Genomic DNA, 11,491 nt, shown 5'->3' with positions numbered 1-11,491 from the left:
GTACAACAAATTACAGATTATACAAAGATTCAAATATACACACGTATTGATTGTTTTAACAGCTTTCTTATTAGACGAAAATAGAATGGTCTTAATATACTGTTCGAATTCCTTATAGAAAACAAGGAAGAGTGTTTTTTTGTTGTTGTGAATTTACATTTATGAATCTGAAGTTTTCCCATTAGCACAATTAGATTCATGAGGTAAAATTGTTTTTCTTTATCCTTATTATAGTTAAGGAAACCGAGCAGCACATTATCCCATAAAAAAACTAAAGTCATCAAGAATATTAACAATTCTAAAACTATGAATATCTTGCCATAATTTCTTTACATGTAGACAATGCCAAAATAAATGTAAGACTGTTTCTGGATGCTCAACACAAAAAGTACAGTTAATGTTAATGTCTTTTTTGAGTTTCTTCAGGTAATGATTTGCAGGGTAATACTTATCAAATGTATTTATATAGCCCTTCTTACATCAGCTGATATCTCAAAGTGTTGTACAGAAAAACCCAGCCTAAAACCCCAAACAGCAAGCAATGCAGGTGTAGAAGCACGGTGGCTAGGAAAAACTCCCTAGAAAGGCCAAAACCTAGGAAGAAACCTAGAGAGGAACCAGGCTATGAGGGGTGGCCAGTCCTCTTCTGGCTGTGCCGGGTGGAGATTATAACAGCGCATGGCCAAGATGTTCAAATGTTCATAAATGACCAGCATGGTCAAATAATAATAATCATAGTAGTTGTCGAGGGTGCAACAAGTCAGTAACACAAGAGTGTCAGTTGGCTTTTTCATAGCCAATCTTTGAGAGTATCTCTACTTATGGATCATTCTGAAAGAGACCTCTTTGACCTTGTTAATAAGAAGGTATTTGTCTGGTAAGAACCATACTTTTTTCCAAAAGATATTATTGACAAATGTATTCCAGTAAGTTGTGACATAAGGAATGCATACAATATCCCTTTGAAATAAAGCCCGTATAAATCTGTTGTTCTGATGGAGCAAGGAGAAACGCATTTTTTCCTATTGGAGAGTCAACTGGATTAAGCGAGGGTATGTCAAGAAGGTGAGGTCTGGTTACACCATAAACAACATGAGAGTTCCAGATAGAATAGCATCAAAGACTATGGCAAACTCTCTAGGTGTAACAGGGATATTGTAATGAGATAAAAAATCCTCATAATTGAGTAACAATCCTTCTGCATTACAAAGTTGACTCACCAGCAAGATATGATTAGTAAACCAGTTCTTAAAAAATAAAGACTTGTTTCTATACAAAATATCCATATTGTTCCAAATGAAATACCTATGCGGAGGGAAATTGTTTATATATTAACGACCACGCTAAGAATTCCTGTCTATGAACAGCAGATAATTTTTATAGGAATCTTATAAATGTTATTGTTACAAAGTAACATGAAATTGAAGCCACCAAAACGGGAGAAGATATAACGACGGATGAAATTTCAAATTGAAGTGTCCATCATCCATCTAAATCGGAACTTTCCGAGTTGTCCTGAACACCACATCAGCTTGCTAGAGTGACGTATGGTACGTGCTACGGTACGCCACTTGTGACCAAGGGGGAAAAGCGCGGACATTGAGAATACTGGGGAAATTGTAGGTAAGCTGTTAAAACTACCATCATATTGATTACTTAAATACGGGTCTGTAATACCTAAAGCATTGTGGATATTTACAATTTATGTACAGCAACTGTTTAGCTTATAAACACATGTATTTCAAAGGTCGACATTAGCTTCCTTTTTGGGCCTCTGTGCTGCCGTCGTTTTTAGGGCATAAGAGCAAACAAGTCCCACCTCTATGCCGCACTCATTGGACGACAGTGAAAATACTCTTATCTGATAGGACTGGCTTCACGTAACTCAAATTTCTGGCTCTTGTGTATTTTCATGAATATTTTGAACATATTGGTATCGGAATGATGGTTGACACAAATATGAACCAGTCGGAATGAAATAGCTACATCCAAACCGACCTTGACGCTAATTTCCCAAAAGTCGAATATTACTTGATACCCTTGTTCTTAAATTAGAAGAAATACGTTTGGAAGGATGACCCATATATTGAGAAGTTTTACTTTAGCTACTTTTGGCAGCACTCTGGCATTGGTAGCAACTAGCCAGTGGCAGTGTGATAGCCGACCAGCAATGTCTTCAAATTAGCTGACGTTAGTCAATTTGCTGCCAATATATATGCAGAACGTCGACCTTAACTATATCGTACATGCATAACCACCGGACCACCCATGCTAGCTAGCTAGTTAGACCCTCGTGGCTGTAACTGGCTAACGCTAGCTAATGCTAAGCTAGTTAGCTAAGGAGTTACTAGGTAGGAAAGCCGGACTCCCAGTTGCAAGAGCCTAGCTCTGCTTAACACTCCACTCTGTCCAGGGCAACGTGGAGACGTACTGAAAAACGAGTCTTCAGCAGGAAAATAAAGTTTGAATTCATGCAATTATATGTGAAATGTACCCGGTTGGCTGTCAAGTGATTAGCACAGTTCGTCAGATAATTGTACTCCCTAACATGCTCTTATTATTTTACTTTAGTCACATACTGTATTTTCTCACTCCAGTAACCACCTGACTTTCTTCAAATCTTTAAATTACACTGAACAAAAACAAACGTAACATTTTAAGTGCTGGTTTCATGAGCTGACATAAAATATCCCAGAAATGTTTCATACACACAAACGTATTAATAAAAAATATGCACACATTTGTTTACATCTAAGCATTTCATCCTTAGTCAAGATAATCCATCCATCTGACAGATGTGGCATATCACAAGCTGATTAAACAGCAGGATCATTACACAGGTGCACCTTGTGCTGGACAATAAAATGCCACTAAAATGAGCAGTTTTGTCACAACACAATGCCACAGATGTCTCAGGTTTTAAGGGAGTGCACAATTGGCATGCTGACTGCAGGAATGTCCACCATAGCTGTTGCCAGACAATAACATGTTAATCGCTCTACCATAAGCCATGTCCAACGTAGTTTTAGAGAATTTGGTAGCATGTCCAACCGGCTTCACAACCGTAGACCACGTGTAACCACGCCAGCCCAGGACCTCCACATCCGGTTTCTTCACCCGTGGGAGGGGCGGGTGCAGAGGAGTATTTATGTCTGTAATATAGCTCTTTTGTGGGGAAAAACGAATTCTGATTGGCTGGGCCTGGCTCCCAAGTGGGTGGGCCTATGCCCAACCATGGCTGCTCCCCTGCCCAGTCATGTGAAATCCATAGATTAGGGCCTAATTTATTTATATTGACTTATTTCCTTATATGAACTGTAACTCAGCAAAATCTTTGAAATTGTTGCATGTTGCGTTTATATTTTTGTTATTACCATGTAATCTCTCACCAATTTGGACACTATCTTGAGATAAATCAATACTTTGAAGACATGTCCTGGCAAGGCATGTGAGAGGGTGGCTAGACTGGCTACTGGAACAGGTGGTAAGAGGAGCAGGTCAGGTTTAGTTCATTTCCATTTTTTTTTTAAATAAATCATTGCCTGCTTTTAAAGCAAACTTGACCACGCATATAATTCATTTGACCTATTATCTAAATGTTTGAGGAGAGTAGTCATAAAATTCGACGGGGAACAAAAATTAGTTCATGTAATGTCAAGGTGGCGCGAAGTCCCACGTACTTGGGAATTATATTTTTGGCATCAGGTTGAAAAAGATATTGCATAGCAATGAGATTTTGACCAAAATTCTCACAAGCGATTGGCACCCCATCCAGAGAGATGGTGCCTAAATGTAGACTACAGTAGATAGGTCACAAGAAGGGAGAGTGAAATATCTAAGCCAGCTAAGTTCTTAGGAGACTCGTCTGTGTCAACCATCAGCTGTACTAAATCTATTGTATAATGTTTATAAATTAGGTATCTTTGAAGTTAAATAGATTTAAAGGGGAGAGGTAAATAGAATCTAGGCCTAATTAATTGTAATTTTCTTCAATTTATGCTACTGACCACTCACTGCCTTTCCCTGTTTTTTAAAATATTTTTTAAAATCAAATGCAACATCACATGCATGCAACGTCAACCACCTTATCATTGAACAGTTTCATTCTGAAATCACTAGATGGCGACCAATACCTACATTTGGCCAACTTCGTTTTTGAACATGCGGAATGATCTCTGAGTAGCCTACTCCATCTATATCATTTGAAACACAGTTTTGTTATATGAAACACAGTATTGTTATGTTGTATTTATTTTGTTCAGCTAATTTCACAGTCAATTATATGAGGATTGCCCATCTTAAATTTTACTTTACAGGAACAGGATCATAACTTCATTGATTGCTGGAACAGAGTCCAATTTCCTCTTCTCATGTAAAGACATCAGGAGTTGTCTAACATGGACAGAGAATTAAGGTCAGGGAAGGAGATTAATGAGGACAAGGTGCCTCATCATGGGGACACAGGAAATGTCTGCACAGAGGAAATGGAGAGTGGAGGAATTCCTTCCCTAGCAAAGAGGCCCAGGCCTGATGATGTCACAGCTGACAGCACAGGAGAGATTGAGGAGGACACCAGCAGTAAGGTGGCTGATGGGAAGGAGTCAGACCAGCCCCCTCGGGCTGAGGTGAACGTTACCCCGGAGACAGGTTACGGCCGTGCCTGTCCCATCTGTGGCTTTGTGGCCAAAACTCCAACTGCCTTGAAGATTCACTCCAAGAGGAAGCACACCGGTAGAGGAAAGACCAGGGGTCTGAGCTCAGCTGAGGTACTTGTTGAAATAGATGGCTCCACAACCGGAGCAACAGCACAGAGTTCTAATTACAAGACAGGTGGAGACACTGAGGAGAAAGTGAGCAGCTGTGAGAGACAGCAGGATGCCACAGAGAGTCAGAGCCAGGGCACAGAGGCAGAGGGTTCTGAGGGGGAGGTGACTTCAATAATAGCCAAAGAGGAAATTGCTGAGAAACAAGGGACAGGGAGAGATACTTTTGATATGAAGGTGACTACAATTGCTACAGAGGAGATTGCAGAGGAGGAGCAAGAAAAGACCCCCGGTAAGAAGATAGTAGGTAAACGGGGCCCCAAGCCCAAGACTATACATGCTTGCAGCTACTGTGGTCACGAGTTTAGGGACAAGCCAAGCCTAGATACACACATCAAGAGACGCCACACCAAAGAGATGAATTACTTCTGTGAATTCTGCTTGTACTCCTGTGTGGCAAAGTGCGACTACGAAAAGCACTGTCTTAGTAACAAGCACAACAAACGAGTCGCGGAAAGCAGGGAATCCTCTGGCCTCTCGTCACCCATGGACAAGAAGACAGCCGAACAGGCTCAAATCTTTGCCCCCACGACGACTCAGACCCGGGCGTCCAAGCGTGCGCTCGGTGCCAGGTTCCAGCTGCAGTGCGGGAGTTGCGAATTCAGGGTCAGCAACTCTGCTTTGCTGGAGAGCCACGCTCGGCTAAAGCACCATGGCGAGCATCGCTTCCTCTGTAACGTCTGCCACTACTACACCGCTACATCCGAGTGGATGGACACACATGTGTCCTCGGAGAGCCACCAGCGTGTGGCTGAGGAGAAAAACACAGGGTCCTCCTTTGAGGAGTGCGTTGAGAAGGTGAGCACAGATTCGGTCGGGGACGACATGCTGACAGATGACGTGGCGGTAGGGGTCATCGGACATGATGGAGAGCTGCGATCTGATGTTAATGAGGAAGCTGTTGAGGCTGCGAAAGCCGTGTTGGAGAACATGGAAGAGAACACGGACGAGAAAAGCCCCCCCAAGAGGAGGAGAGGCAGGCCAAAGGGGCCTGCTGCAACTACATGTGAATACTGTGGCCTTCTCGCCTCCAATAGTACCAATCTAAATGTGCATATTCGTCGTAAGCACAGCCGGCAGTACAGCTACACCTGCAAGCTTTGTTCTTACAACTGTGTGACGAAAGGCGACATGGACCGACACTGTGTCACAAAGAAGCACCTTAAACGCGTGGAGGATGCTAGCAGCGATGGCCAAGTGGACCTGGATACATCAGTGCAGGTCGTGAGTAAAGAGTCAGGCTCTCAGGTCAGCGAGGGTGAGGCTATACATCCGAATAGTCCAGTCAGAGCAGGGTCCAAAGGAGAGGAGGGGGCCACGGACAAAACAGGGGAGCTGTCACAAGACGACGTCAAAGCACAAGTGAGCAGCCCGAAAAAGAGCAAGTACGACTTGGTCAACTCCTGCAGCCATTGCAGCTTCGTAGCTCATTCGATTCCCTCCCTCGACCTCCACGTGAAGAGGAGACACACCCGGGACTTTGAGTTTGTGTGCCTGGCGTGCAGCTACTACGCGGTCACGCGTCGAGAGATGTCTCGCCACGCCGCCACGGACAAGCATAAGCAGAAGAGTGAGGTCTACCTAGAGAACCTGGAGAGCTTTGTGGCGGAAGACCTGGCACAGCCGGAGGAGGAGGCCATGGAGCTGGGGAACAGAGCTGACCCTGATGCTGACAACAATGCTCACACTGAGGATCTCTCCCCATCAGTGCCCCCTGACACAGACATAGAGCAGCCCACAGGCACAAGTACAGACCAGCCTAACATTATAGATACAGATCAACCCACAGAGACAGAGCAGCCCAACGACACAGACACAGACCAGCCCCCTATCATCGATACAGAACAACCCACAGATACAGACCAACCCACAGACACAGACCAGCCCAACGACACAGACACAGACCAGCCCCCTATCATCGATACAGAACAACCCACAGATACAGACCAACCCACAGACACAGACCAGCCCAACGACACAGACCAGGCCCCTATCATCGACACAGAACAACCCACAGACACAGATACAGACCAACCCACTGACACAGAGCAGCCCAACATCACAGACACAGACCAGCCCCCTATCACCGATACAGAGCAACCCACAGACACAGCTACAGACCAGCCCACAGACACAGAGCATACTACCACTAACCCCACACAGACTTCTGACGTTTTGAGCAATGAGCATGCAGCCCCAATAGTGGAAGTTAGTGGCACTGTTGTTGAGGAAAACACAGAGATCCAGGTGGCTGGTGAGGCGTCCTGTGGTGGCTCGGAACAAACCAGCAACGAAGCTCCAGGTACGATTGAGCCTCAGGAAGCACCAGCCGAAATCACCATAACACCGCCTGAGGAAGGCCAGAAGGAAGGGGCCGAGCCCGAGGCGGAACCAGAACTATTCTGTTCAGACGACGACGTTGAGATGGCTGATGAGAAACCTGACATCTCTTCCCCAGAGAAACAGCTCACCAGGGCGCTGCCGTTCGACGCTTGCATCATACCTCTCAAGTCCTTGACTGAAGCCGAGCTGGCGTTGCATGAAGAACGCATGGCTCACTCTGTTGAGGGCCACTCTGGCCTGGCCGGGGCGGGCAGTTTTCAGAAGATCAAAAGAACCAAACCTGTAGGGTCTTCAGGTCTGTCCAAGGGGTTAACTCCCAACCCCCGCATCCGCTGCGAGGACTGCGGCTTCGTGGCGGACGGCATGAGCGGCCTCAATGTGCACATCTCCATGAAGCACCCGTCCAAGGAGAAGCACTTCCACTGCATGCTGTGCGGCAAGTCCTTCTACACGGAGAGCAACCTGCACCAGCACCTGACCAGCGCCGCCCACCTGCGCAACGAGCAGGCCAGCATCGAGGAGCTTCCGGAAGGCGGTGCCACCTTCAAGTGCGTGAAGTGCACGGACCCGTTCGAGACGGAGCAGGAGCTGTTCGTGCACATCAAGGAGAAGCACGAGGAGCTGTTGCGCGAGGTCAACAAGTACGTCCTGGAGGACACGGAGCAGATCAACCGCGAGCGCGAGGAGAACCAGGGCAGCGTGTGCAAGCACTGCGGCAAGGTGTGCAAGAGCAGCAACTCCATGGCCTTCCTGGCGCACATTCGCACACACACAGGTACGTTGTCTCCCAAAACATTTATTAGAAAACCTTCACTGCTATTGTTTTTTGGTTTTTGTTAATGATAACATACCTCGTTTTTTTAAATGAGTTATTTTAAAGTCATTGATAGCTGCATCACTAATGTTCATAGGTGCTATTATACAGTGTATACACCACTTAGAATGTACCAGCATTGTCAATCATTACATGTGTTGAACATCAGGTTTTGAGATACTGTAGTCTAGCCTATATAGCGGTATCAGGGCCAGACCAGGTATCAGAGGAGAGGCATGGTTCATGTAGTGGTGTGAGCTTAAGCCATGCATTGGAGGAATGGAGACGGAAAAAGACTGAGCTGCAGGAGATGCTAATGGACCACGGATTGGGATTCCCTGTGCACCGCCTGGTCAAAGACATGTGCGACTCATAATTGATGTGTCCATTACCAAGACTCGGTTGTAATTATAGTCAATAAGTCTCTGTAAATGTGTTAAAGCTTTGGCTAAAAGCATTGGAGACCCAAAAGGGAGGTGGGCTAATAATTTAAAATAATCAATGCAGGCGTATTCAAAGCCCTTCATTTCCCTTGTGTGTGTGTGTGTGTGTGTGTGTGTGTGTGTGTGTGTGTGTGTGTGTGTGTCAGCCTACACGGTGAGCTGATTATCCTCAATCCATTAAGATTTATCTTGTCATTTATAATGCAAATCAGGGTTCGGCTGGTCAGGTCTATGACTGGGGAATGTCTGGCGGGTTAAGAATAGAGGGCGCTCCATTACTCTTCCTTGACCATGTGTATTAATTGCTTTTAAAATCAGCTTAATGTAGGAATGAGAAGTGAGGGCGCCATCAATAAATGCCCTTCTCTGCTTCCTCCGGTCCGTCCCCCTTTCAGCCCAAACTTTAATGGTACTTTAATTGGAGTACAGACAGAGCTCTATGGTCGTTCTGGGTGTATTATGTGTCTCTCTGTGTGTGCGTGTGTCTGAGGTTGTGTGTGTGTGTGTCTGTGTCTCTCTCTCTCTGTGTGTGGAGTGACTGACTAATGGCCGAGGAGGGTTAAGGTGTGTGGACCGTCTCGGAGAGTTGACGGAGAGGTTGCCAGTAGCAGAGTCAATGAGAGGTACTGCCACGATGCACTATGGTAGTCATGTGGGTCAGAATGCTCAGATACTCAGGCTGCTGCTGCTTTCTCTAAGTGTGTGCCCTTACCCATCACTGAGACGACATGATTAGGCCTACTTCTGTTTGGGATGACCTCTCAACTTCTAATATGGGGTGAAGAGTCGCCATCGTCTCACCATTGCAAACTGGTTCAGGTTGGCATATGGTCTGTTTTGCTGGGGTACGTCTTACGATTGATTAATTCAGAAAAATAAAAACATACAAGCAGAGCATCTAACTGTCTTTACTTTGGCATTCCCCTCATTTCTCTGTGGCTCAACAAAACCACACTTTGTGGTTACGTGGCATGGGGAGACTCACACATACTGTACAGTAAGACTGAATTGAAATTCTGTTTGTTGTACAGGCGAGTAGTCTGAAAGGACAGACAACATCAATAAGAGAAAGATTATGAGGCCAAATGATCAACATTTTGATGTATTCTTTGCGTGATATTTTGTTGAATTTGTAATATTCTGTTATGAGCCTGCTACAGTATTTCATATTGCCATGTAAACAACGCCATTACTCTGGTCCCAGCTGAGGAAAAGTGTTACTTAAGCAAATGAAAACAGTGACACTTTAAGAAGATGTGTTTATCAAAGTCAAGGGCACATTTGGAGGTCTCGATTTGAGTATTGTCGTTATTTTTTAGGTGGCTTTTTCGATTGAATTATCTCCTTATTTATCTCCTTATTTATGAGTTTGTTCATTTTCTTTGCCTATTTGTAGAATGCACCTATTTCTTAGCATTTTGACACCGTATGCTAGTTATTATTATTGCTAAGTTCCCTCATTACATTGAGTTATTCTCTCTTTGTATGTGGTCATTTATCGTGTACACTTCTTCCAGTGCTGTGGAACAGGACTGTGGGGTCCACCAGTGTTTGGACTGGGAGCACGTCCAGATCGTTTTAATTAAACCAAGATTTTTTATTTACTTGATTAATCAGTGAAATCAGGAGATGGTGGGAGGCTGCACGCATATTTGTCAATTTGTCCCCTGGGGGAAAAAAATACTTACATTTTGCCAATGAGGATGCAACTGGATTTGCATTTTGAGCTAAATTGGTCACTTTTTCACTTGAGAGAGCTGTCTGACCTTCTGAGGCCTGGGGTGGGTTGAAGTAATGGGCACACACACATAATCACCACACACACTTGCCAAACATGCACACACACACTCTTTCTCTCTAACAAACAAACAAACACACACACACACGACACACACACACACGCACACACAGACACGCACACACACACACACACACACACACACACACACACACACACACACACACACACACACACACACACACAATGAGTTTCTGAAGGTGTAAAAAAAAAAACGAGTTACAGGAACTTGATTTGTATGTGTTGGTCTGGCTGTACGATGTCTGATCGGGCCTCTCTTGATGAAAAAGTTGATCCTGGGGTGGTAGACAAACATGGATGTTATGTTCCCACAACATTTGATTGAAAATTCAACACTGGGAAAAAAAATCTGTCCCTTTTTAAATATGTTTTAAAAGGGGTTTATCTACTTCGCCAGAGTCAGAGGAACTCCTGGATACCATGTTTATGTCTCTGTGTCCAGTAGGAAGGAAGTTAGAGGTACTTTTGAGAGCTAATGCTAACAAGCATTAGCACAATGACTGATAGTCTATGGGTATCTGCTAGCATTGCCAAAATCCTGAAGTATCCCTTGAGGGAGAGGGAGAGGGAGAGGGAGAGGGAGAGGGAGAGAGAGAGAGAGAGAGAGAGAGAGAGAGAGAGAGAGAGAGAGAGAGAGAGAGGGAGAGAGAGAGAGAGAGAGAGAGAGAGAGAGAGAGAGAGAGAGAGAGAGAGAGAGAGAAAGCGCATTGCGGGTCATTACCCATCTCATCTGGAATGTGAGGGAGCCACATTGCCCCTGTGTGGTTGGCAATATTAATTTAACAATTTCAATAGTCAATTTCAGTTTCATGGAGGCTGTTTAAGTGGAGTGGTGGAGTATTAACATGATGAGACGTGAGAAGGGAGGGATGCTACGCCTCTCTCCTCCTGTCTCATACTCACTCACACAGCCATCTGGCCAGATCCTCTGCGCCTGTCACTCGCTTCACCTCGGCTTGGGCGTGTGTGTATGTTTGTTTTGGGGAGCACATCATAGGGGTGTGTATCGATGCTAAATGAAGAGGCCCGATTCACCGGCGCTCATGTGTTAACGCCCCTCCCTCGCCTGTTTGCGGGCCTTGTTAGCACGCGCTTGCCTTTCAATCTTCGTTACCGGCTTAAAATTCAACGTGTCGTACTTCCAGCTCGCGGCAAGTGAACCGTGTATGAACAAATTAGTAATCTACACAAAGTGCTTAATCAAATCAGCGGCTGCCCCTGAAATAAATATTGCAATGAGTCTTGGGAT

General features: G+C 44.9%; 1 protein-coding gene across 2 annotated transcripts in view; it reads left to right on the top strand.

Moving 5' to 3' along the window:
• Positions 1–1,516: 1,516 nt before the first annotated feature.
• The window catches only part of LOC106605077 (zinc finger protein 407), a 158,443-nt gene continuing 148,468 nt past the window's right edge, over positions 1,517–11,491 (top strand). Inside the window, exons 1-2 of one of the 2 annotated variants that reach the window (XM_014200354.2) lie at positions 1,517–1,623; positions 4,317–7,941. In XM_014200354.2, the coding sequence (XP_014055829.1) occupies positions 4,398–7,941 (3,544 nt within the window). In that variant the 5' untranslated portion in view covers positions 1,517–1,623; positions 4,317–4,397. The remainder of the gene's footprint in view (positions 1,624–4,316; positions 7,942–11,491) is intronic. The other variant, XM_014200355.2, reaches the window with a different exon arrangement.

This window comes from Salmo salar, chromosome ssa05, assembly GCF_905237065.1.
Source record: "Salmo salar chromosome ssa05, Ssal_v3.1, whole genome shotgun sequence".
NCBI classification, from domain to species: domain Eukaryota; kingdom Metazoa; phylum Chordata; class Actinopteri; order Salmoniformes; family Salmonidae; genus Salmo; species Salmo salar.
The sequence above is the reverse complement of the archived record's forward strand: the minus strand, read 5'-3'. Positions and strand labels throughout refer to the sequence as shown.